At 45.3% G+C, this 27,616-nt stretch overlaps 2 protein-coding genes across 4 annotated transcripts in view; one reads left to right on the top strand and one right to left on the bottom strand.

Annotated features, from left to right (window-relative positions):
* VANGL1 (VANGL planar cell polarity protein 1) overlaps positions 1-9,622 on the top strand; it is a 58,792-nt gene extending 49,170 nt beyond the window's left edge. For all 3 annotated transcript variants that reach the window (XM_042252993.1, XM_012179163.3, XM_042252994.1), the window contains one exon: positions 2,293-9,622. In XM_042252993.1, coding sequence (XP_042108927.1) covers positions 2,293-2,553 — 261 coding nt within the window. In that variant the 3' untranslated portion in view covers positions 2,554-9,622. The remainder of the gene's footprint in view (positions 1-2,292) is intronic.
* A 6,072-nt stretch (positions 9,623-15,694) lies between these two features.
* Positions 15,695-27,616, bottom strand: part of CASQ2 (calsequestrin 2) — a 72,021-nt gene continuing 60,099 nt past the window's right edge. Inside the window, exons 9-11 of the mRNA XM_004002371.5 lie at positions 21,272-21,372; positions 18,247-18,321; positions 15,695-17,057 (exon numbers count right to left, since the gene is read on the bottom strand). Coding sequence (XP_004002420.1) covers positions 16,854-17,057; positions 18,247-18,321; positions 21,272-21,372 — 380 coding nt within the window. The 3' untranslated portion in view covers positions 15,695-16,853. The remainder of the gene's footprint in view (positions 17,058-18,246; positions 18,322-21,271; positions 21,373-27,616) is intronic.

A 27,616-nucleotide genomic window follows, 5' to 3' on the forward strand; every position in this document is an offset into this window, starting at 1 on the left:
TATAGGATATGAGACTGTTTATTTATTTCCCCACGCACACACTTGACAGCATTGGGCGTTATAATTCTTTTTTAATTGTGCTCATCTAAGAGCATGATGCTTCCCAGGTGGTGCTAGTGGTAAAGAACCCACCTGCCGATGCAGGAGACGTAAGAGATGCAGGTTTGATCCCTGGGTTGGGATGATCCTCTGGAGGAGGGCATGGCAACCCACTCCAGTATTCTTGCTTGGAGAATCCCATGGACAGTGGAGCCTGACAGGCTACAGTCCATAGGGTTGCAAAGAATCAGACATGCATCTAAGAGGAGGGAAATATACTGTTTTTCTATTTGAATTCATATTTCTTTAACTATGGGCTTCCCTGGTGGCTAAGATGGTAAAGAATCTGCCTGCAACGCAGAAGACCTGGGTTTGATCCCTGGAGAAGGACATGGCAATCCACTCCAGTGTTCTTGCCTGGAGAATCCCATGGACAGAGGAGCCTGGCAGGTTACAGTCCGTGGGGTCGCAAAGAGTCAGATACAACTGAGCAACTAATACTTTCACTTTTCTTTAACTATTAATGTGATAGAGTATCTTTGCATATCTTATTTCTATTTTATAAGTTATCTTCTTAGTTTCATTTCTCTAACTGATTCTTTTCCTTATGATTCATAAAAGCTTTTTTTTTTGGCCGTGCTGCACAGCCTGTGGGATCTTAGTTTTCCAACCAGGGATTGAACCAGGGGCGGGCAGTGAAAGCACCACATCCCAACCACTGGACTGCTGGGGAATTCCCATATGAGAGCCAATTTTATACAAGTGTGTGTTATAGTAGAAGCACAGCTCTCCTTTCTGCCTCAGAATATATACTTATAGGTAGAAATATTGTATCTGGCAGCAGTAAGGTATGGATGAAGAGGACCGGAGTGATGCATCCTAATATTTTCTATCTATATCCCTGGTTTGTTCATTTTTCTTTCTCACAGCTAAAGCGATATATTTATTGATGTAACACACATTCAGTTGAGCCTCCAGCATATGCCAGACACATGGGAAATTCATATTGAAAAAATAATTCCTGCCCTCCAGGAGAGGATAGTTCAGTGTGGGGCTCAGACAAGCAGTCAGCAGTAATTGTTCAGAAAGTAGACTGTCACATGGGAGTCATGCCCATGATTGTAGGCCCTTACAGGAGGACACGTTCACCTCTCTGAGGGGCTCAGCGAGCAGTTTGAGAAAATTTAAAGAGCCAGGAGGAATTTTCCAAAGGACGGCATTCAGCAGGAGGAACGGCACATGTCAAGGGGAGTATCCCACCCGTGGAACTCAGCACTCCTGGAGCCTCGGGCTTGGGTCGGCGAGGTGGATGTGGGACCTGGCCAGCCTTTGGATTACCATGTACGTGAGTGAGTGAAGTCGCTCAGTCGTGTCTGACTCTTTGCGACCCCATGGACTGTAGCCTAACCAGTTCCTCTGTCCATGAGATTTTCCAGGCAAGAGTACTGGAGTGGGTTGCCATTTCCTTCTCCAGGAGATCTTCCCAACCCAGGGATTGAACCCAGGTCTCCTGCTTTGTAGGCAGACAGACGCTTTACCATCTGAGCTACCAGGGAAGATCACTTGAGTTTACCCAAGGATATTTTCACTGAATGTTCCCACCCCCTTCTCCCTGTCGGATGTGCATCTGATTCCAGTACTGCCTGAGACACCTTAGTCAAATAACCATCCTTCTTTTGCACCGTGAGATGGTTCAGGTTAACCACCCTGTCCTCACAGCCGTTCTGTGCATTACTGCTGCCATCTGCTCCACTCACAGAGGTTAGACAGCTTGTTCAAAGGCACATAGCAATGAATGCAGAGCACGCATTTTTGTGTGAGCAGGTACATCCCTGTATTTCTTCCAGTCACATTACCAGAATGCTCCTCCGTGCCTGGCACTTGCCCCGAGGAGCTCTCAGGATGGGAGGAGACCAACCTATGAACAGGTACAGGCCAAGGCATATGCCATGGGGCCTGGGCCCTTGGATGGGGCTGGTGTCTCAGCCACGGCTTACGTGGGTACCAGGCACCCCGCCTTCCTCACCCTTGTGCTTACCACTGTCTGCACCCTCTGGCTGGAGAGTGAGGAAGTCAGGAAGCCTTCTCTCCCCAGCAAAGGACTCTGTTGTGCAGGTCTGATGGAATTGGTATATGATCAGCCAGGCTGTCCTGGTTTGTTGGGAGGATGTTTTTTCCCCCATGCCTGGGAGCCTGGCAGCGCCACCTGGAGTGGGCATTCCCTCCCTAACAGCATCTCTGCTGTCCTTACAGGCCTTCCTCGAACGGTACCTCAGCGCCGGCCCCACACTGCAGTACGACCGGGAGCGCTGGCTCTCCACGCAGTGGCGGCTCGTCAGCGACGAGGCTGTGACCAACGGGCTGCGGGATGGACTCGTTTTTGTCCTTAAATGCTTGGACTTCAGCCTCGTTGTCAATGTGAAGAAAATTCCGTTCATCATGCTCTCGGAAGAGTTCATAGACCCCAAATCTCACAAATTTGTCCTTCGCTTGCAGTCTGAGACGTCAGTTTAAAAGTTCTATATTTGTGGTTTTATTAAAAAAAGAAAGAATATATAGAGAGATATATATGTATACCAGAGGGGCATCTTTGTTTTTATTATTCTTCATGGCTGACTGAGCTGGCACATGAGAAACCAGGGTCCTTTGACCATCTGCACTTTATTTGGAAGGAAGCAGAAGATGGCCATCCTGGAAGAAAGTGACTGGTGACATCTGACTTGGGGATGGGCCATCTCCAGAAGCAGTTCCCTGGCGTTTTCTGTGACAGCTGCAAACCAAAGCAGAGCTGGAGGTTCTTAGGAACCTTGCCTTACGACTCGCCCCTGCCTCTCGTCCAGCACCCGGCCCTGCCCTGGCTCCTGGCCGCCCCACTCCTGGGCCTGCAGGGCACGCATCTCCGTCCTGTTTCCGGGAGCCCGACAGGACCTGTCCGCACGTGTCTGTGTATGCAGGCGTCCAGCACCACAGGAGCCACGGGCTGTTCATGAAATGCCTGCCCTCGTCTCCGCTCTCTGTTGCCTTAGGTTCTGCGGAGAAGGATCAGAATGACAGATGTGCACTGTCAGTTTACAGCTCTGTATGATTTTTTTTTCCCAAAGAGAGAATTTGCCTGCCCTAGTTCTGACCTGCTTGCCCACCTGCTTGAGCAGGTAGCCCTTTCTTAACCCTATGATGGCCCACTTGTCTCCTCTCCATCCTGGCCGGCAGGCCTGGCCAGGAGCCCAGTCTCCAGAGCCACAGAGGACCTGGGTGTTCGTGTGTGCCCTTGGGCTCCATGCGCAAGCTCGGCTCCGCCCCATGGATTGTTTGTTTGTGTAGGAAAGGGTGGTGTGCCCACCAGGTAGGTCCCAGGGAGAGCATTCCTGCTAGGATGTTCCCTTTAGGCTGCAGCGGGAGCCCCTCCCCTCCCGATCTTCCTCCAGCTGCTCCACACCCACCAGGGAGAGACCCACACTGTGACTTAGGCTGGCACATTCGGCTCGGAGCCTTTATTTCCCAGGAGATATGTCCTCACAAAGCTCCATAGCAAGCTGCCTTGCCAAGGGACAGCTGCAGCGTCCAGTCCCTGACTTCCGACCACCGTCACTGTGTGCTCATCGCCTCTGCCCCTTACTACCCGGGAAGGGGCTGATTTAGGCCCTGGTGCTAAATTACTTGTTGGTAGTCAAGTGTGGAGAGGGAATAGGCAGGATCCAGCATTCGGGGAAAGGAAAGTAGGGGGACGATCTTAGGGTTCAAACGATGCCTGCCTGGTCTGTTCTTAGATACAGCTGGTTTCTGGGGGCTTTCCCAGGCCTGGGGGGCAGCTGGGCCATATTCTAGGAGGAGGCACCCTGAGGCAGAGCCCTGCAGCAGTCTTCAGTTCCTCCACCTACCTTCCGGTATCCACAACAGACTTTTGCCAAATATTCACTCTTGCTTTTCCCTGGTGGTCAGGCTAACCGGTCACCTTTCATTAGCCAAGGGAAACACTGTCCAATGCTCTTTTCATATGTGTTCCCATGTATTCTGACTGGTTTATGCATTCCAGGAGGGGTGCAGTGTTTGTTATTATTGTCTTAAAGCAAACTTGGCTTTGGCTGTTTGTCACACACCTGTATCTGAAAAAGTAAACAGCCGTCTTGAATCCACAGCCTTCAGGTCAGAAAGAAGATGTGTTAGAAAAGGAGGAAAAGCTGGTCGGTATGGAGTTGGCGCCAAGATGGACTATTTAATTGCATGGTTTTGGTTTATGGAAAACACTTGCCATGTAACCATGGTGCTTTTGTTCTTCTTAGTTTTGCCTTTAGGTCCCCTTCACCCTGGACATTCCTTGTGATGATGTCTTTCTCAGGAATCTGTTTTGGGAGACTGGGCAAGGGATGGTGAATGTACAGTGAGGCTTTGGTGACATAAAGGTTATACTGTCTCAGACTAAACATATCAGAGGCTGCTGCATCAGGAACCCAGCAATAGAAGTGCCATACATGTATACTGATATGGTTAATAATGACACTATCCATCAGCATTCCATAAAACTGCTTCCAACCCTGTCTTCAATTACCAGTCCAGAAGGGGTTAAGTTGGAGTCATGGTTTGGGTACTTGCCTTCCCAGCAGGGTGAAGAAAGGTTTAAATTAAGGAGTTTTTTTTCCTCTCTCCACCCCTTTCTCTCTCTGCCAGTCTTTGCATAGGAGAATGTCAGACTTTCTGAAATTACTGTTTCTATTTTAAATTGAGTATTGATTTTTTTTTTTAATGCTGACTTTGTATTGAGTCCTTTTTGAAAGAACAACATAATAAAATGCAGGATCTTTGTATCAAGCCGTTGCACTTGCAAACTCTTAATAGCTTGAGTTACTGGTGCAGTGGGAACAATGTAGATGCCATTTAAAAAATTTTAAGTTTTCAGAAAAACTGTATCACACAGTTGAACACAATGCATTTCTATTTCAGTTCTTGGAGCCAATCGACTATACTTTTTAAAAGGGGTAAACTGTGCTAGTAGAGTTAGATAAATCTGCACTGAGGGAGACAGGATTTTTTTGCCTTAAATGTTCATAGATTTTCTATAGTGAACCTAAGTTATTAAAATGTGAACATTAAACAGTGAGTAGAAAAACTTAATGAGGAGTGTGTGTCTGAGGTCGCTCTCTTCCCTCCTGATGTTTTAACCAGTAGATATCTAATTTCTGTTTTTAAGTGGGTACTTTTGAAGATAGTGCCAACTTTTAATTGTCCATGAACTGAACATTAAAGTCTGCATTCTTAGGGCTGGAAGGGATTTTTAGGTTTTGTGATTGATTCATTCTTTGCATCATCAGCTAAGTCAAAGCGTGTAATACTTTTGCTAAAGTTTATAAAGTAAGCCCCAGAGAAAGTGCTTGCCCAGTTTTATTGTCCAACTATCATCATCTCCCTCTCCTTTTCAAATCTGTGGACAGGACAAATTCTGTGCGGCCAGTGGATAGAGGAGGTGGCCCTAGTACGTGTGTGTGTCGTGCTGTGGCTCATTGCCAGAGCCCGGACCTTCTTTGCCGTGGGGAGATCGTGGCTGTGTGGGTGTAATGTCCAGTGCAGGAGATGTGCCCCTCTGCTCACCGTAGGTGGTGGTAGCTGAGTGCTCGCATTCTCTTGTCTCCTGGTTGCTTTACAGCCGCCTGTATTTGGATGAGGCTATAACCCTGGAAAGCCATGAGCCTATTAGGTTGACAGAAACTGACGACCCGCCCCTGGGAGAGTGCCTGTTGCAGTCGCTCAGTGAAATCGGCAAAATCGAGTCCTTGGTTACCCTCATCTATGGGAACCCTGCTGTGTAAGGCTGCTTACACAGGGATGCGTAGTTTTTTGTGGCTGTGTGTTGCAATATATGTGAGCATTTCTCTTGAGTGTAACTCCCAGATGGACGGCATGTTTATGTTAGCCATCTGATCATCTGTGCTATCTGTGGCAAGACTGGTGTGTATCTCAGCAAATAACTTGTGGATGGGTTTGTATGGATGAGTGTGTGAAAGTCCGTGTGTTTCTACATAGGCCCTGTGTTTGAGAGAGTTCCTAACAACACCCATCTTCTGGGAGGTTACTCTGAAGCCAGTTACTTCTCCCTCCCTCCCTTCTCTCCTTTGCCTCAGTTACACTGGCTTCTCCCCAGGAGTAAATGACTTTAGCATAGTGAGGTCTTCTAGAGCTCCACTGCCCTCAAGGCAAGTCCATTAGGCTCTTCCTTGCCTCTGGACCCTGAAAACAGAAAGGAAGAAAGGTCCAGCTCCATGATAAGCAACTGCTCCAACTTCACTACCCTGGAAGCCTTAACGTAGATTTCTTGATCTAACTTAAAAATTGAACTTCACTTAAAAAAAGTTTATGACTAAAAGCACAGAAATGGTGCCGTAATATTTAAATAGTCCAGCAGAGACCCTGCAGTTGTTAAGTGATTTATTTCTAGGTAGGGTTTGTACTTTCTAGATCTTGTTTTACCAAAAAAAATACAAAAAAACACTACCATGAATTTACTGCTGTGTAACCTTATGGTCATAATCCATTGTAAATGAAAAATGAGTTGTTTTCCTAAGCCCATAGCACAGTGTTTGAATGGTAGTCAGTGTGGTAGTTGTATCAGGGACCATAGACACTACATTAAATGATAGTGACGTTGCTCAGTCGTGTCCAACTCTTTGCGACCCCATGGACTGTAGCCTACCAGGCTCCTCTGTCCATGGGATTTTCCAGGCAATAGTACTGGAGTGGATTGCCATTTCCTTCTCCAGGGGATCTTCCCGACCCAGGGATCGAACCCAGGTCTCCTGCATTGTAGACAGACGCTTTACCGTGTAAGCCACCAGGGAAGTCCAGACACTACATTATTGAGCTTTAATTAAGTGGATGCCCAGAAAGTTAAATTTTAGATCACATTTTTGACAAAACATATTTGGGTCAGAGAAGGAAGAGAAGGGTAATAGGCTGTGTTTATCAGCTATTGTTATGTTAGATGCTGTCCTCTAATGTGAATTCCTTTAAATCAGGGGTTATCTCAGTTTTACAGGTGAGAACAAGGAGGATCAGAGAGAAGAACGTGCCTAAAATCTCACAGCTAATAGTGAAATTTCACCTCTAATGTTTGACTCCAGTCCCTTGGTCAGTGTACCTTGAGGTATTACCTACATAATTTGGCATTTTCTGGATGTGGAGGAGAGAGAACCATAGGACACTTAACGTTGAATCAGAACCTGGGGAGGGGGGTTCATTGGAGGTGGAAGCACTTCTCTTTGACTTTGGATCTATACCCAGACTTTGGCTCCAAGGAAAGCTGCCCCGTGGCACTGGCAGATTTCCCCAGGACTTTTGATGGAAAGAAGTTGAAAACTCCCCTTGCTCTAAGAAAACCAGCCCTGCCAGTGCTGCGCTTGCTGTAGAACTTGGGTGCTGTTGTTCCTGGCAGTCACTTTTGGTTTTGCCCCTCCCACCCTTCCACTCCCACCCTGCTGGCTTGGGGAGGTGGGCTGGGGCTGACCTGGCCTCCTCCTGACCTGAGGAGGCCTCTTCCTGGTGCTGTGTCAACATTGTGCCCCAACAGCGGCCCCCCACCCCACCCCCTGTTGAGATGGGGAAGGGACTGCCTACAGCTCCAGCTGAGGGAGGTTTGCGACTGGAGCCCCTGGCCTCCATGCCTGACTTCCTCATTCTCAGCAAGCACTTCCATCGCACTATTTTCCCCCGCATTTGTCCTCAAGAGTTTTAATCAAGAGGCCTAAACCAGGGCTCTGAACACACTGTTTGCCTCTCTTCCACTGTCTTGAGGTTTCTATTGCGCATAAACTACCTTCTTCTTGCCTGCTGTTTGCTCTCGGTGGAGGATAGGAAGGGAAAGATGACACGCCTCTCAGCTTTGCTATTAGGTTGACTCAAAAGTTTGCTCAGATTTTGCCATAAGAGGGTATGGAAAAACCCGAAGGAACTTTTTGACCAACCCAACACTTCCTAGGAAAGAGCACGACACATTTTCAAAGGGTAGGTAGAAAGTGTAAAACTACTGACTAAAAGATTTTAGTACTCTGTGTGCCTTTTAACCAGGCCTGCCCGTTTCTCCTTAGATAACCCAATTTGTTTTGTATCACCTGAAACATAAGCCTCTTCAGTGAGCTGTTTTAGAGCACCCCAGCACAGCTGCAGCTTTCTGATACCTGAAGCGGCAAAATCAAATGTTACTCCCAGTATGGCACCGGGAATCTACAATTGATATGTCTCTCAGCTTGAAAACATCAGTGTTTTGTCCTTGTTGTGATGGGATAAAAACACTCTTATCTTAAGCCCTGGGGACAAACGTGACCAACCCCCAGGCTTTTATCTTGAGTGTCTTTGGCACTTCTTTTGGCACTGAAATAATGTTTGGATAAAAATAGTTGAATATACAGTGTCTGGTTTTATATTTGCTTGTACTTATCTAGGTTTTCCCTTGTAGACATAAACTTTCACTCTGAAGGAGGTCATCCTTTAGGAGTAATTAAACCCCCGAAAGCCCTCACCTTGGGAAAGCTTCATATCTAGGGACCAGAGACTGTTGCTCAGGGAATTAGTAATAGGACCTGGACATCTGATCTGTCTAGTTCAATTCATGTTATAGGGAACTTAGTTACACATCATCACCATTCCAGGGGTCAGGGGCAAAGAAGTGGCTGACACTTTTCATTTGCCAGTGCCCCACAGTTATAGAAATAATAAGAGTATTCATCTAGCATTGATTATCGTTCTAAAAAAAAAAAATCCAAAGTGTGCTAATAATTCCTTATTGTTAATGGGTTCACAGTAGGCTTTAGCTAAATAGCAAACTCTTCTGGGACTCCTAAATTATGACATAATTAACAAAATTTGATTTTCAAAAAGTTGTGTATGACAACTATTGCCTGGCATACAGGACACCAGCCTAGATGAGGGCAGGGGTGGATACAGGCTCACTGGAGTGGTGGATTAACTCATGTTGTCATGACCACTTCTTCAAGAAAGACACTAGGGAGAAGACCAGAGACTGGGACCAGGTCTTATTCAAGGGAAATTTATTTAACAATCACTTTTGTGCTGAAAGAACTTTACATTTCTGGATTTAGAATCCAGTATCAGTCCAGCAAGTTCAAGTAAGGAAACCATCTGTCTCTATCTGATGGAGCCATAACTGTGCAGAGATGTGGCCAGGGGTCTTTTGTGTTCTCTCTTATTAGTTGATACTGCACTTTGTAACCAGGAGGGGCAGTTTGGCTGGTTAGCAAAGTCCACAGTCACCAGATAGGTATGACAAAGTCTGAGTGTGACCTCTTGCATAAACTGGGTGGTGGGCTTTATTGAGACGTTTCAAATATGTGAATGAATGAATTACATACCAGCAACCATCTGCCCAAGTACATTTATATACATTTATAAAGTGTACCCTGTGAAGCCTCTTCTCACTATAACATCAGTAACAAAGTTCGAGTCTATGAGGGGCATGGTGTACCTGGTATCCAAGTTATTTTGTTCTTTTGGGTCTCCAGTTCCAATGAACTGTAAAACATTTTACATGTTACATTTTTTATACTGTAAAAGTCGGAAAATAAACTGAAATCCCAAATTACATTTTGTGACTTTTTTTATGTGATTACTTCAATCTAAAAAGTTTACTTGTTGAGATATAGTTGATTTATAATGTTGTGTTTATTTCAGGTGTGTAGCAAAATGATTCAGTTTTACATACCTACATATATATTTTTTCAGGTTCTTTTCCCTTATAGGTTATTACAAAATATTGAGTATAATTTCCCGTGCTGCACAGTAGGTCCTTGTTTTATATATAATAATGTATATATGTTAATCTCAAACTCCTAATTTATCCCTCACCTGGCACGACTGAAGTGACTGAGCAGCAGCAGCAGCAGCTACTTGCTCTTTGGTAATCTTAATTTTGTTTTCTACTTTTTTAGGGAACATTTTTACTCTTGACATAATTTTGATACCCTTTTAAATATAACCTATCAAGTTTCTCTGAAAACCAAGACAATGTAATGATAGATTGAATGGGAAAGTGGAATTGTCATTGTATTTTATGGTCAAGAGAATGTTTTAAATGAATAAAGTACTGAAAATTAAATTCTTAGGTTCTAAAACTTGGAGGTGAAACAGGCTTTTGAGTAAATCAGCAAGTGAAAAAAGATCTTCAAGTTAGGTAAGGAGGGAGGAAAATGTCAGACCCTGGATTTGTGAGAAAGGTGAATGTTAGATTGTTTTTGTGAGTGGCTTGCTAATTGAGTTGAAATTATTGACTTATTTTCAGTAGGTCTACTTAAAGGGAACTTGATTATTTGACAAAGAAGTATTGGAGCTTGCCTTCTGTTACACTCAGCTATCCTTAGTCCTGAGGACCTGTAGCACACAATGAAATTCTTACCTGTTCCATGGACAAAGATCAGACTAAGCAATTGATATGAAGATATTCATCGTATAGATTATTGATAAACTCTGTCTCTCTGTGCCATCAGCTAAGGTGGACACAATTTACACCGACACAAGCAAAACCTACTCAAGAAAAGATTAAAAGTGTGTAACAAACATAAAGACTCTTTTTCTTTCATTGCCCATGATAAAGATAAGAGAATTTTGGAAAAGTTTTGAGGATGTTAGGTGACAAGCCATAAGATTATGGAAGTGGAGAAAGGATTATCAGGATGGGACCAGCTGCAGCCACTGCAAGCTTCCCCAGTACCAGAGACAAGGTCCACCAGTAGTGTGTGGGTCTGCGAGTATCCCTGCACCAGAGAGACTTGGTAATGCCCTATCTGTGTCGTGTAGCATCTTCTAGTTATACAAGCTAATGTTGACATGGAAAATCAAAACCATGTTTAGGTTCTCTATATTTACACCTGAATGTGTTTCTGCAGTTCTGAGAATTCATCTGGTTTTAGACAAAATGATGATGCATTTGTAGAACTGACATGGGGGCTTTAAACATTTTTCCTGTTCTAGCTCCTTGCTCAGCTCTCCCGTCTTACCCACTCAGTTTTGCCTCCTGTGATCTGCATGTGGTCATCAGTTTTCAGGGTCCATTGACTGAATATTGCAATGGGTGAATGAATGAATGGGAACATGGCACACACTCAATGCTAAGACTGCTGGGTGTAACCTAATCACTTATGACTATTGTAAGGGGAATTATTGGCATTTTGTGGGGCTCTAGGGCTGACGTTAAGAATTCTAGTCATCATTGCTCTAAAGAGTCCAGATTGATACAATACCAAGTTAACTTGAAAGAGGTCTGTAATTAGTCTCCCTACCATTTGGGTCTGTGTATTAAAATAAATGCATTTGACATTTAGGTGGCTGTGGTTATCCCATTTTCAGAGAATGGAGCCTGGGACTTCTGCTGTCCTGGGACACTGCTTTGATTCCCACCATGATGAGTATATTCCTGGGAGACTTTGCTAACCCGAGGGAAGAGAATATCCCCCATTGGAAATCTTACTGAGCCAAGGAGATAGTGTTCCTATTCAGCAGTTGGCTAACCTAAGCAAATCTGAACAGATGACACTGTTGCCAAAAACTTGGAATAAGACTGACTTTCAAGAATCACTAGCACATTCTTAATGGTACTAATAGCTGTTAAATTAACTTTGTATAGGGTTCAGCAGAGTATTTAGTCAAACACGAGTTATTAAGTACCAAACAGAACTTAGACCCTGAGGTTAGAACAGAATCAGCCAAAATCTCCCTAAGGTCACTCTCAGACTGAGGTGGGGGGTGCGGCAGGGAGAGGCAGGATCTGCAAAAGACCACCACAGGGTGCTGTGAGGACTAGGCAGAGGATACGGCTAGTTTGCCTGGGACATGACTGGAGAAGTCATAGAGTGTATCTCTATGGGAGTTTGCTAGGCAGGCACAGATGGGAAAGGACACGCATTCTGGTAGATGGAACATGAGCCGAGGCTTGGAGGTGTTAAACAGCCAAGCAGCTTTGGCCAGTTTCTGAGAGTAGCCGTTTAGTCACTAAGTCCTTTCCAACTCTTTGCGACCCCCATAGATTGCAGCATGCCAGACTTCCCTGTCCTTGACTATCTCCTGGAGTTTGCTCAAACTCACGTCCAGAGTAGAGGGGTAGACAGTTGGGAGGTGCCATGAGAAGTGAGGCTGGGTAAGGTCGACAAGAGACAGTTTGCATAGACTTCCATGTCCTACAAAGGAAATTGGTTTTAACCCCAAGACAAGGCTAGTCCTAACCCCTCAGTTCACTGGCAGTGGTACTGACCTGACTTCTGCTGAAGTAACAGCTGGATGTTATCATCTTAATGAGGCGTTTGGATGCCATCATTCCAAGACGGAACTCCATGTTTGCAGCAGCAGTCACCCCAGCAAGACCAGTGCTCTTCCCATCCCTGAGCCCAGATATCACCAGCATCAGCTCTACTCAGACTTTGTTTTTCTCTTGTGGAGGAGAGACTCTTCAATGAGTTTTAATTTTATAGGTGCTACCTCATTTTTTCCTCCCCAACCTCATGCCCCACAGCCTAGACTGCACAACTGGCCATCAGACAACTTTCTGATCAATAGTTGCTCTTTGTCCTTTTAATCTTTAAAAACAAAATGTTTAAACATTTGTTGGGAATAGAACACCACTTTCCTGATGACTGAGAGGGTAAAGAATCCACCTGCAATGCAGGACACACAAGAGACACGGGTTTGATCCCTGGGTTGGAAAGATTCCCTGGAGAAGGAAATGGCAATTCATTCCAGTATTCTTGCCTGGGAAATCCCATGGACAGAGGAGGCTGGCAGGCTACAGACCACAGGGTCACAAAGAGTCAGACATGACTGAGCAATTAAAGCACGATGAAGAATTTTAAGCATGTATGTGACATGATCAGTTTTTCATTTTCAAAAAACACTTGATTGCAGTGTGCAGGACTGGCGATGGGAGGGCAGTCAGAACCTTGCTGTCACCTAGCTGAGACTGTAAAGCCATAATTATACAGTAAGAGCAGGTGAAGGGACGAGGACAGGACTTGCTTCCTGTCAGATGTGGGAATAGGAGACAGCGAAATGGCTCTAAGATTTCTGGCTGGGAGATTGTCGGAGGGCGATACCTCTTCTCCGTTCCTGTGCTTCTGTGAAGGACTTTCCCCAAACACTGCTGGCCCTTTGCCCAGCCCTCATTCCTGTACTGAGATGGAGTGAGTTACCTGGTTCGCGGGTGGCAGCCATTTGTCCGTGTTTCTTAGGATGAAGTTAATGTGTGTGTTGGGGGAAGGATCCGGTCCATTTCTCCTGCCTCTCCATCCTTGACCCCTGAGGGCAATGTCCTCTCTGCACACTTGATTCCCTCGGATGACTTGAATTTGGAGGCAGGAAACTGGGAAGCCCATTTCCCTAATCTTTAGTCTCCAAATTACTGCTTCTCTGTAATCAGGGTGGTATTCTGCTGACTTTTGGACCTAATTTCTCAGTTGGTTCAGATCTCAGGAAAAGAAAGCTACTTTTTTATTTTTTTGACTGTGCTGGGATATAGTTGAGGCATACAGGATCTGGTTCTCTGACCAGTGATAGAACCCAGGCTCCCTGCATTGGGAGCTCAGAGTCTTAGCCACTGGACCACCAGGGAAGTCTCAAGAGAGCTACTTTTTAAGGGCATCCCCTTAAAGCCCCCAAACTGTTGGTCTGAGATGATGCTGTCCAGGGAAAATGGCTGGAGCCAGGAGCTTGGGACTCAGAAGCAGCCTGGCTAGAGACAGGTGGTGTTGGATGCTGTGGGCTGGATGAGATGACTCGGGGAGTGGGAAGAGCAGCAGGAAGAGCGGTGGGCAGTGTTGGGTTGCATTTGTCCCCAGCAGAGGGTCAGGCCCGGGTCTGGAGATGGTATATCAGTAGGTCTGGGCTGGTGACAGTCATCTGTGTTTTCTAAAACTCAGACATGATTCTGACCCTGAGCAGACTTGAGGAGACCTGGTGAGAGTGGGAAGTGCGAGGACAGGCCACGAGACCCGCCAGCGCTTGAGGGGGTATCAACCGGGGAGTGTTGATCCAAAGCTATTTGATAATGACCTCTGACTAGTCACATCATTGATAGACTGGGCTTCCTGGGGGGGTACAAGCTAGGGCCTGGACAGTACGCAACCTTATTACAGAAAAGACACACTCATTTCAGTTATGAGATGATATTCTAAACAGATACATGTAAATGTTCATTCTTGATAACACGATATTTGTTTGTTTTTTGCTTTCCTAGCAGAATGGTCAGGTCACACAGTTCTCATTAGGCAACAATACTAGCACTGCAAATTGATTACTTGCTTCCAGAATGAAAGGGAGAAAGACATCTTGGCTTAAATAACAAAAAGGATTAAAAGAAATTCCCTTGAGTCCATCTCGGGACACCATCTGAGTAACGGAAATGGAATCTTTAGATTGCTTAATTTAAAGAATTAAATTTAGTTTAAATCTTTAAGTATGAAAATGGGGTTATGTTTACATTCCTTTTAAGTATTTGTGTGACTCTGGGAAAATTACTTGAAGCCTCTGTGCCTCATTCAGTTTTCCCATCTAAAATGGGAAAAATAACAAAACTCATATAAGATCTTTTTAAGGATTAAATGGGGTTGTACATTAAAAGCATATAGCATAGTGCTCTGAGCACATACCAAATATTCAATAAATAGCTGAAAAAAGTTTTAGACAAATAACAAAACAGTGCTACTACTTACAGATAGTACTAGCTTAACACCCAGTGCTTCTAAAACAGGAGCAGCCTGGCATGATTTAAACTTAATGCATATTATTAGTCAGGCCTCTGAGAACCAGGGAATTTTCCTGGGTTGGGAAATAAACCACTCTGATGACAGAACACATTTCTTGGCTATTTGAAAGATTAGCTTCAAAGATCACTTTATACATTCACCTCTCCCAGAGCTTATTTGAGTCTCTCTGGATGGCTACATAGCCCAGCTTGGGAAGTGTCTGCCTTGCTTTGTGAGGCAGAAAGAAAAATAAGGAGGCCTTGGAGGCACTGTGATCCAACAGAGCTGATAATCATTCACCCATCACTTCAATAAATGAGTGTCTGCGTCATGCTAAGCGTTGGGGATACAATGGTAAATAAATCTCTTGTCTTCAAGGAGCCTACGTAGGATTTAATGAAAGAACAGACATGCAAATATGTGTTACACTTTAAATGATAAGTGCCAGGATGTAGGGTAGGTACACCAAGCCATGGGCACAGAGGGGAAGGGCTCCCCTTCAGACCACCCAGGCAATTGGACAGATGCTGATATTAATCATTTGAACTGGGACTTCATGAAGGGGAGGACAAGTTAAAGGGAGAGGGTAATGAGTTTTGGTCTTGTGATGTTGTTTGAAGCACTTGTACAACATCCAAACCCAGATGTCCAGCAGCAGCCGAATGAGTGAGTCTAAAACCAAGGAGAGAGGTCAAGGTTAGAGACCCAGACTTGGAAGTTATTAGCTGATGGGCATGGATGATAAGCTACCTTGGAAGAATGTTAGAGCCGAGAGATACCGTGGAAGACTGACATTTAAAGGGTAGGCAAAGGAAGAGAGAGGAGAAAGGAAAACTAAGAAGGAGTAGAGAGGAAGAATAGGAGCCCAGAGAGGAGAGAATGAGCAGAAAAACAAAAAAATCAAGAGAGGATTTTCAAGATAGTCTCAGTACTTTCAAAATAAAACTTTAATGACAGTTTGTTAGCTGCTATTCCATAAAAGGATCGTCCTATTTTTAAAGAATTTGCAGTGTCTTACACATGTGTTAAAAGACTGAGAAAATAAATTAGAACATTAGAATGCACACCCAATGCTAGAACTACAGAGCACAATATAACTTCTAGATAGTTTGAAAGGCACATCATTATGAATCCTAATGACTGTCGTCCTGTTCACCTGTGGGAGCACTGATCAGTGGAGAGTGAATTGCCCTCTGGAAAAACCAGCTTGGACTCTGAATGGGAAGGCTGACTAGCAGCGACGAGACAGAGGGATATCAGGATCCCAGCTCAAGCTAGGACACCAGCTGACCCAATCAGAGACCTAAAGACATCAGAAAGAATTAACAACATTTAATCCTTCTAGCTCCCCAGAGCCCTGTGTATATGCACAAAGGTCATCTGCAGGGAAGTTCAGAGAGCAAATCAACCTCCCATCCCAATATCCTGATATACTAGAAACGATGGTGACATCAGTACGCATGTTTTTCAAAACCTCACAATAGCCATCCAAAGGCTTGGATCTGAGTTCATAATCAATAATAAGTGTAATAGAACCAAGAGAAGCTGATTTACAACACTTATTTCCAAGACTGAGCCTTCCCTAAAAGGGATCTTCTCGGCTTGAGGAGGGATCCTAACTAATATTCTAAGCACAGGAGCTAAATGGGTTGTGTGTCTCCCCTGGGCTCTGGTTGTAAGGTCACGCTGTGCTTGTGACATAGCAAGCTGTCCATTCTGCTACTATCATCGTCAAACAAGTAAACTTGAATCGAGGTGTTAGGGGACTGCTCTCTCTAGACAACCAGATTCGGGCACAGCCATGGCCACTGATGATCTGACAATGAACGAAAGCTTTTTCGTAACAATCGAGACCGCCAACATGGGAATAATTCCCCACTGTCCTTGCTGAGCGAGTGGGACTGCTGGATTTAGAAAGGCATTTGCTGAGTTGCACATCTGATGAGAAAGACGTGGGAAAAGAGACGTCGGAAAAGGGAAAGGAACTGGCTGGACGCGGGCCGGGGCTGCGTGCCGCCACCTCGTGCTGTCTGCGTGGTAGTGGGTAGCTGGGGTTCCGTCTTCGTGACACTCATCTGGAGCTGGAGGCTATTCATCATCGTCATCACTGTCATCATTGTCCTCTTCATCAGAATTGTCATCGTCATTGTCGTCGTCTTCATCCTCTTCATCGTCGTTGTCATCGTCCTCAGTGTTTATCTTCCCAGAAAGCACATCCTCAATCCAGTCTTCCAGCTCCTCAGCTGTGGGCAGGTCGTCATCATCTGGAATCTCCATCCACACGCTGTCAGCCTGCATCCAGAGTGATGTGAGAGTGAGCGCACTAAGGATCAGCCCGGCCAGAAGGTTCCCTGCGGCTGTGCTCAGTGAACCGCAGGCCACTTACACTTATCAGGGATATGTGCACATGGGATCTTCCCGACCCAGGGATCGAACCCATGTCCTGCACAGGCAAGCGATTCCGTACCACTGCGCCACCTGGAGAGCCCGTTAAACAGAAATGCTTAGTAGCAAATGGTACGTGTAGTATCCTGTTTGTGCAATATAAAAGGAAATCTATATTCCATTGCATTATATTATATATATGTTCCACTATGTTTTTTAATTTTTTTTAAATTGTTTTCTTTTATTTATTGGACACACAGCATATGGGATCTTAGTTCCCCACCCAGGGATTGAACCCATGCTCCCTCCGTTGGGAGCTAAGAGTCTTAACCACTGGACCACCGGGGAATCCCTCCACTATTTGTTTATATAGCCAGTTAGCAATGTTCTTCTTTTTTTATTTTTTAGCAATGTCCTATCACTCTCTTGGTAGATGTTCAGTTACCTGGGAAATTCTACATTTATTATTTTGCAAGCTAATTTTTAAATTACTGGGCTTCCCTGATAGCTCAATTGGTAAAGAATCTGCCTGCAATGCAGGAGACCCCAGTTCAATTCCTGGGTCAGGAAGATCCCCTGGAGAAGGGAAAGGCTACCCACTCCAGTATTCTTTGGCTTCCCTGTGGCTCAGCTGGTAAAGAATCCACCCACAATGTAGGAGACTTGGGTTCAATCCCTGGGTTGGAAAGATCCCCTGGAGAAGGGAAAGGCTACACACTTCAGTATTCTGGCCTAGAGAATTCCATGGACTATATATGATCCATGGGGGTCACAAAGAGTCAAACATGACTGAGAGACTTTCACTTTTTAAAATCACTAATAATGATTAAAATTCTGCTTACATTAAACCAGTTTAAAAAGAGAATGGTAGGATATAAGGTGAAAAGCAAAAGTATCTTTGGTTGCCCTGACCCCACCCCTGACTCAGACTAGGATCGGTCCATGCTGGCAAGTCTCCTGAGCTTTAGCAAGGCCAAGAGTCCTGCTTATTTCATGAGGGGCTGGACTCCTATACAGGATCTCACAGTCTGGGCTGTGTGGCAGAAACCAGGGCAGGTGGAAGTTATCTGAGCAAGCTTTCATGAGGTATACTCACATCTGTCACATTCACCACCCCAATCTGTGGCTTGAAGAGGTCAATCTTGAAAGTCTTTTCCCAATAGGCAACAAGCTGTAGCAACAAAAAATAAAATTAGACAGCAGGCATCATCCCCTGTTCAAGCCACTTTTTGTGGCTGGACCCACCTGCCATCCCATCACAGTAATGAGGCCACCATTGGTTAAAGGTCTCCAAAACAGCTGTGGGCATGGAGGAAATTGCAGACTTGGCGTTCAGCACTTTAAATAAGCATGGAAAAAAGATGTCATAACACAAACTATGAAAGCATGTAATATAAAAGCTTCTAAAGCTGGAAGGAAGAATATTACAGAGATCGTCCAAAGTTGTTTCCCAAATTCCCTGTGGCTCTTTTATAGTTTATGTATGGTGAAAGAGCCATTCCCCTCTACAATATCTCACTTAAAAACCCCTTACCTTGAGCCCCTTTGCTCATGAGATGTCTGGGAAAGCAGTGGTGTGCCGTAAGTGGGCATGCAAGAAAGAAGAAGCCTTCTCCATTCAAACAGACTTGGGTTCACGTGGAATAATATCTGACTGGGGCAGGACTCAATGAGTAAGGGACCATGAAGTAAGAAGATAAAGATATTCAGGGATAGAAAGTCTCCCAAACAAATATATGGTCTGATGGAGACTAGAGGATAGTCAAGAACTTGGATATCAGAAGTCTGAAGAGTTCTCATTTGCAAAAGCAAGGCAAACACAGAGCAGGTCAGGAGAAAAGCAGAGCATCTGTGAGCTTGCAAAACAATATAGTTCAGGTAAATGAGAACTAAAGCCAGGTAGCAGCTAAACAAACAAAACTATAATTACAGCATCTTATAAGGCCATGACTTCGTTATGGTTGCCCGGAATTATGACATTGACCTTAGGTGACATGGAACTCTCTGCCTTTGATTCACTCATCCTCTATGTAAGACTGCGTTCCAGGACCCCTGAGATCACTGACACCCTTCATTTTTGTATATTTAATCATAGTTTGATCAATTGTGACCTATGCAACAAATGATAATTCCTGGAAGAAGACAGAGATCATTTATAGTCTTTTATTTTTTTTTTCCTATCTTTTGTCTCACTGAAAAGCATGTGGGATCTTTTTGGTCCCCCGCCAGGGATGGAAGCGTGCCCCCTGCAGTGGAAGTGGGGCATCTTAGCCACTGGACCACCAGGGGAGTCCCTATCATTTATATCCTAATGATAGCTAGTACTGAGTATCCACATTTAGCTCAACCTGAAGTCTATTGGTCAGGAAGCAACAGTTAGAACTGGACATGGAACAACAGACTGGTTCCAAGTAGGAAAAGGAATACGTCAAGGCTGTATATTGTCACCCTGCCCATTTCACTTATTTGCAGGGTACATCATGAGAAACGCTGGGCTGGAAGAAGCACAAGCTGGAATCAAGATTGCCGGGAGAAATATCAATAACCTCAGATATGCAGATGACACCACCCTTATGGCAGAAAGTGAAGAGGAACTAAAAAGCCTCGTGATGAAAGTGAAAGTGGAGAGTGGAAAAGTTGGCTTAAAGCTCAACATTCAGAAAACTTAGATCATGGCATCTGGTCCCATCACTTCATGGGAAACAGATGGGGAAACAGTAGAAACAGTGTCAGACTTTATTTTTGGGGGCTCCAAAATCACTGCAGATGGTGACTGCAGCCATGAAATTAAAAGACGCTTACTCCTTGGAAGAAAAGTTATGACCAACCTAGATAACATATTGAAAAGCAGAGATATTAAATTTGCCAACTAAGGTCCGTTTAGTCAAGGCTATGGTTTTTCCTGTGGTCATGTATGGATGTGAGAGTTGGACTGTGAAGAAAGCTGAGCGCCAAAGAATTGATGCTTTTGAACTGTGGTGTTGGAGAAGACTCTTAAGGGTCCCTTGGACTGCAAGGAGATCCATTCAGTCCATTCTGAAGATCAGCCCTGCGATTTCTTTGGAAGGAATGATGCTAAAGCTGAAGCTCCAGTACTTTGGCCACCCATGCGAAGAGTTGACTCATTGGAAAAGACTCTGCTGCTGGGAGGGATTGGGGGCAGGAGGAGAAGGGGACGACAGAGGATAAGATGGCTGGATGGCATCACGATGCGAGTCTGAGTGGACTCCGGGAGCTGGTGAAGGACAAGGAGGTCTGGCGTGCTGCGATTCATGGGGTTGCAAAGAGTTGGACACGACTGAGTGACTGAACTGAACTGAACTGAAAGTCTATTGACTAATAGACCAAACTTTGCATCACATAGGCCTAGGTTAGAAGATCATATATACCACTTACAGCTTAAACCTCTCCAGTTGTCAGCCTGTATTGTAATGGTCTGTACTTCATAGGGTTGTTGAGAGGATTAGATGAGATGATGCTTGTAAAGAACTTACCATAGTTCTGGGCATATAATAGAGTTTATTAGCTACATTCATTACCACTGGGCTCACATATTGCTACAAATTCTGTTTATTCTCTTTAAAATGAAGCATAATCAAGGCTTTGATCATTGACCCAGCAAGAGTTTAAGGGCCTTACACATTCACCAGGTGCTAGATATTACGCTAGGAGGGCATGATGAACAAGACAGACAGGGTCCCTGCCTTCCCAGAAGTTGTTCTTAACTCCATGCAGGATGTTCATCTCTGAAGGTTTAGAAACTTGGGTTGCCTCAGAGTGATGGTCCCCCTCAGAAAGTGAAAGAGGTTATAGCAAGGGGTGGTAGGCAGCTATGGAACTGTTGGCAGAAGAATTTCACCCATGCTTGAGTGGGCCCCAGAGGAACTCTGGCCTCCAGGGAGTGAGAACAGTGAGTCTTACCAGGTCAGTGTAGGCACCAGGCCTTAAGTTCAGTGCTGTCCCAGGGGCTAAGATCTTCATATTGGGTGGAGGCAGCCACTGGGCTTCTGCAAGTGCCCCTCCTATTTTACCTCCTCCTTTGTGCATCCGGTTCTCATGCTAAACACAAACACGAGACTGCGACGGTGACCAAGGACGAGGCCCCAGTCTGAGCCACTCACCAGGGGAAAGTCATCGGGATCAATCCATACGATGCTCAGGTCCGGGTTGTCTGTGTTGTCCCGGGCAACCTGCTTCAGGATCTCCAGGAACTCATAGCCATCTGAAGCAGGATGCAAGAAGGGTGAGTAAGCTCTGCGCATACATGGTTTCTAAGAGGAAAAGCAGAGTGCCGCTTTTCCATGAGGGTTTCTTAGGTTATTTGGTGCATACCCTCAATTACAGGATTATCCTATAAAATGAGCCAGATGAGAACTCCAGACACAAAGCAGCTTATTCAAAGGAAACGATAAACATTTTGAATAAAGAAATTAAAAGTTTCACAGGGAAGTGTCTGGTTGTAACTCAAAGCTAAATTCCGTTTGCTAAATTGCCTATAAAAACTGACCAGCCTAGGAGTCAGAAAGTGCAACCCCAGAACAGAGAAACTCCAGTCTGGTCCTCAGTGCTCTGCTCCATCTCTTAAAACAAATAATTTGTTATCCCTCAGAGTTCCGGTTCCCCAGGACATTCACTCTGTTGACCAAGAACTTTTCGCCTGGATCCTTAGTTTTCTACAATCTGGAGTTCCTAAAACTTTCAAACCAAGTGGGCTTCTGATTGATGTGTGCGTGCTAAGTCGCTTCAGAGTGTCCGACTCTGTGTGACCCTATACTGCAGCCTGCCAGGCTCCTCAGTCCATGGGATTCTCCAGGCAAGAATACTGGAGTGAGTTGCTGTGCCCTCTTCCAAGGGATCTTTTTGACCCAGGATCAAACCCACATCGCTTACGTCTACCTGCATTGGCAGGTAGGTTCTTTACAACAGTTGGTTTCAAAGCTCTGAGTTAGTGAATGGGGTTCCCTTCCTCCCTGTCGCTATTTCCCTGAGAGCTCTGCCCTCTTCTTATTCAATTCACAGCACTCATTGTCCACCAGGGGAAGGATAATTCATATGAAAAGCAAATACAAGCCTCATTAAGACAAGCTGATGGCTTCAAGAGCACAGAAAGCCTAAACCTTGAAGAACTAAAAAAGAGAAACTTTTATGTCATAAACAAAAAGTGTGTTTAGTAAGAAAAAAAGGAATGTTTATTAAGAGAAAGCATAGCCTAAACCTTCAGCATCCCTCTCCCCGAGTCCCAATCAGTAACAAAGAGTTTAGGTTGTAACAAGTCCCTGAGAATAAGCTCTGTGCCGGTGTTTATGTTTGTGTGTACAAGTCCAGGTGCTGGAAAAAGCACACCCATGTGTCCACATATAAAAGCTCCATGGTTTCAGGGAATCCCAGAGTATAGGGGACTCAATGGTTTGTTTTAGAATAAAACTCAGGAAAATGGAAAGACCTCAGAGTCTCTTGGTGAACTCTCTGGTGCAAGAGCCCTAGGACGGAGGCCTCACTGAGTTCTCTGGGGGGACATAGATGAGGTTGAGGGGAGATGGATCTGAAGAGGACCAGCAATTGGGATGAAGAGGACCAGTGATGACTTAGTAGCTCAGATGGTAAAGCATCTGCCTGCAATGCATGAGACCTGGGTTTGATCCTGGGTTGGGAAGATCCCCTGGAGAAGGAAATGGCAATCCACTCCAGTATTCTTGCCTGGAGAATCCCATGGACAGAGGAGCCTGGCAGGCTATATAGTCCATGGGGTTGCAAAGAGTTGGATATGACTGAGTGATTAACACACACACAGATATAAGGAAGACCTGTCCCCATGCCCGGGTGGACCACATACTGGAAAAGAAATCTATGGCATCCAGTCAATTTGGCTTCCCTGTGGCTCAGATAGTAAAAAATCTGCCTGCAATGCAGGAGACAGGGATTCCATCCCTGGGTCAGAAAGACCCCCTGGAGAAGAAAATGGTGATCCTCTCCAGCATTCTTCCTGGAGAATTTCAAGGACAGAGGAGCCTGGTGGGCTAAAGTCCATGGGGTCGCAAAGAGTTGGACACAACTGAGCGACTAACACCACCAGCCAATTTGAGCCCCTCTCTGCAGCCTCTGTGGAACACGCCTCTCCTCCCTCCGGGCACCCTCGCCTTTGTTTGGCCACCTGGGGCCTCTTGGGAAAGTATTTTCCCTGCACTTCCTCTTCCCTAATACACTCTAGGCAAAATGCACACTATTCTTAGCAGCTCTGCTTTGAGTGGGTGTAGTCTCTTTAAGTGTGGTTGCTGCTGCTGCTAAGTCACTTCAGTAGTGTCCGACTCTGTGTGACCCCATAGATGGCAGCCTACCAGGCTCCCCCGTCCCTGGGATTCTCCAGGCAAGAACACTGGAGTGGGTTGCCATTTCCTTCTCCAATGCAGGAAAGTGAAAAGTGAAAGTGAAGTCGCTCAGTCGTGTCCAACTCCTAGCGACCCCATGGACTGCAACCTTCCAGGCTCCTCCATCCATGGGATTTGCCAGGCAAGAGTACTGGAGTGGGGTGCCATTGCCTTCTCCTAAGTGTGGCTAAATCATACTAAAGATCCAGAGTGGCCCTTGTTACCTGGAAGGCAGACCTACCTCTAGCAGAGAAGAGGGTCTTTATGGCCTGCAGCCCTATCCTGCAGAAATCTGGGTGGTCTGGGTGATTTTTCCATCTATCCTCTGAATTGTATGACAGAGATGGATGGGGTTTGTGCTTTACAGTTTATCATCTATCCCTGCAGGGCTGGGAGTGGAGGTGGGGCTATTCCTCCTGCTGCCCGCAGGTGTGGCCGAGAAGGTCCTTCCAGAGTGCCATTGGCTGCTGCTACCTGGACACTGAATCTGCCTTCTCTGGGCGTGTCGCTGTGTCACCGGATAGGGACTATGGTGCCATCTGGGTTATCTGTGGGTTTACGTATCATCAAACACGCAGACTGCACTGGGGGGGTTTCAGCAGCCGAGAAGAGATGGATGGCTACAAATAAGGTGCAGCTGCCAGTACTCTGGAAAGCGAGAATCACACGTGACAAATCAGAAATTCACAAAGAGGATGAAATTCAACAACACAGTCCGGAATTCACGTAGAAAGTAAAGCTGAAGTGCAAAAGACTGACTGACGTAAGGGAAGGCAGAAACGGGTCTCGGTACGCGTGTAGAGGAAGAAGATCTGAACGGAAGCCAAATACAAGATGGTACTGCTTGTTTCTGATGGAAAACCCACATATCACGATTTATAAATAGGAATGCACATACAGGGACATTTTTGTTTCAGAGCAGGTTTGGAGATAAAAAGAGAAAGATTGAAGAGACAAAAATTGGGTCCTGCAAGAAAAATCAAATGATCTGGAGTTTTTACAGAAAACAAGTCAAAATTGTGGTTTAATGCTTGTTTTTAAGAATACAGAAAGGTTTTTTTGTGAGGAGAATATTCTTTGTGCCTATGGAGAAGTGAGGAAAGCTCAAAAAATATGCCTCAAATAAATTAATAAATGAGTTACCATTAACGTTGGGATGTTTCATCCAGAGTCAAGGGCAGTTTTTGACATTCCGGATGATGTATTCTGTAATGGGCCTACTCCCTCTGCAACCCTGAATATTTCCAAGAACAGAACCTATTCTTCAGGGAGGCAGCCCAGCTTGATTCTTAAACGTGTGGACACCTGGGCCAAATAGTCCAAATCCTGGGTCTGCTGTTTGGAGTGTGACTTCGAGCAAGTCATGTAATGTCTTGGTTTCTCGTCTGTAAAAGGGGGATGATAACAATAGTACCGATTTTGTGGGATTGTTAGTTAAATGAGTTAGTGTCTATAGAACTTAGATGGTGCCTGACACAAAGTAAGGCTTAGCTATTATTCTTCTGAAATTCTCTGACATTCTTCTGCCTGAATACAAGGAATCTGACCATTCATCTGTTTATCCAATGCATATGTCTTAAGTGCAATGATCTGGGCACAAGGGTGGGCTAGATACAGTGTTGGCCCCATGTGGCAGAGAAGACATTTTCCTATGCAGTTACACCAGGAGGTGGTATATCCTAGAGTGATTCCTTCTGATCCCTGTTGCTGATTGAAGGCTGCAGGGGTGGCTATAGCAGCTGCTATGACTATGAGAACCTTGCCTCAGTGCAGGATTAAAGCAGGGTTTACTTACTTTGTTTTAAAGTCATTAAGCTAATTTTTATATTCCTGATCCCAGGCTCGCAAGCCCTATTTACCTCCATTAATTCCCAGCCTGAAATCCTTGTTGGAATGAATTCTCATTCATCTGTGAAAGCAGAATTAAGACAGCCACAACGGCCTCATATGTATTTAGTCACTAAAATTTTAACTTACAAGTTCAGTTTCTTCTTAGGGACCACTTCCATTTCGTTATAAAATAGGTGTCCTGGAAAAGGGACACATCCATGTGGACCCCTATTTTTGACCAAGAAGGCAGGCGTTGGGAGCCATATTTCACTTTCATAATTCAATGTTAAGCACAAGGCTAGTTCACAGTTGCAACTATATGAATGAATGAATGAATGAGTTTGAAATTAATGAACATTTTCTTATCAATGATATACCCAGCCTAGAGGCCTTTTAAGATTGTGACCATGTATTTCTCAAAAAGAATAGCCTATAATTCTTTTTTAAAAGGTAGATTAAGAAAAAAGAGGAAATATTATTGTTTTGAGATTTGTAGTCTAGCAGTTATCTCACCATTGAAAGTAGAGAGCTATTCTCTGTGGTCATTAGTTAGAGATGCCACCATTCTCAAAGCCAGAAGGGATTCCCAAATATCACACATATCCAGGCAGGTGTATAGATAGCCCCACCCAGAACATTGGTCTGTCTTCTGTCTTGAATGTTTCCAGCGCTGAGACCCTCTGGCCTCCCTAAAGGTCTAGAACAGAATCAATAACCCAGACAGTCAAAGTTGTTTTCTTTCATCAAACTGAGATTTCCTTTTTTCTCAAGAAGTCCATCTCCCAACTTCTTCCTTTAAGCACACAGGGCATTGTTCTTTATATGCAGGAAGCCTGCGATCATGTTGCCCAACCTTGATTTTACCAGTATTTCTCGAGCGTTTACTGGCTGCTGGCTAAGTGCTTTTGCATTTAATCTTTGTATCTAGTCCTGATGGAGGGTAGGAAGCTGTTATTATCTCCATTTTAAAGAGGGTGAGATTCAGACACAGGGAGAGTCCCTGATTTGCCCAGCATCTCACACCAGCAAGTGGCAGAGCCAGGATTCTAACGCAGGTCTTTGGTCTACACCGCGGGTTCTGTTTCCATAGTCCATAGCACGTGGCCTCCACACTGACCCAAACTGCCGCGTCTTCTTGCTCAAGTCTGTGCTTGAGACTCGAGCACCAGGAGTGAAAGCATCCACGTGAGGGAGGCGAGGGCGTGGACAGTGGGAGACACATGGGTGGACCTGGGGGCTGGTGGGCTCGCCTTTGCCTCCCCCTCCCCCAGTAGCCATGGGCCCCTTCCCCACTTTCTAGTCTGCAGCTGAGCCACAGCCTGTTCAGTCGGCTGTCAGTGATTTCCCTGAGTGTGCCTGGAATCTCAGAGCTGGATCCAAACACAGAAGAGGGGCCAGTGGTAAAGAATGCAAGAAATGCAGATGCAGACACAGAGATCAGACTTATGGACACAGGCGAGGGGGAGGACGGAGAAGGTGAGACAAATGGAGAGAGTAGTAGGGAAGCATAAACACTACCATATTTGAAATATGTATGTGTATATGTTAGTTGCTCAGTCGGGTCTGACTCTTTGCAACCCCATGGCCCACCACGTTCCTCTGTCTATGGGATTCTCCAGGCAAGAAGACTGGAGTGGATTGCCATTTCCTTCTCCAGGGGATCTTCCCAACCCAGGATTGAACCCTCATCTCTCACGCCTCCTGCATTGGCAGGTGGGTTCTTTACCACTAGTGCCATCTGGCAAACCCCGGACATATGTACACCTATGGCTAATTCATGTTGATGTATGGCAGAAACCAAACCAATATTGTAAAGCAATTATCCTTCAATTAAAAATAAATGAATTTAAAAAAAACACACACACACAATAAACCAGATGCAGGTTTGATCCCTGGATCGGGAAGATCCCCTGGAGGAGGAAATGGAAACCCACTCCGGTATTCTTGCCTGGGAAACCCCATGGACAGAGGAGCCTGCTGGGCTATAGTCCATGGGGTCACAAAGAGTCGGACACAACTGAGCACACACACATGCACGCCCGATGCAGTGAGAGCCCTGATTCCTTCCCTGCCAGACGAGACTGGTCCCTGAGATCCCACGACCCAGAGCCGAGGGCTCAGGCTGAGCCAGGTTTCCCACGGTGAGCAGGAGGCCTCTGGGAATCACATCTTTGTGGGAGGAGACGATGATGATTATGCTTTCCTCCTTCCCAGGCAGGGAGGGCCTGGTGGGAATGAAGCTGCACAAACCCTGGGGGACCAGTTCCAGGC

Source organism: Ovis aries, chromosome 1 (assembly GCF_016772045.2).
Source record: "Ovis aries strain OAR_USU_Benz2616 breed Rambouillet chromosome 1, ARS-UI_Ramb_v3.0, whole genome shotgun sequence".
NCBI lineage: Eukaryota > Metazoa > Chordata > Mammalia > Artiodactyla > Bovidae > Ovis > Ovis aries.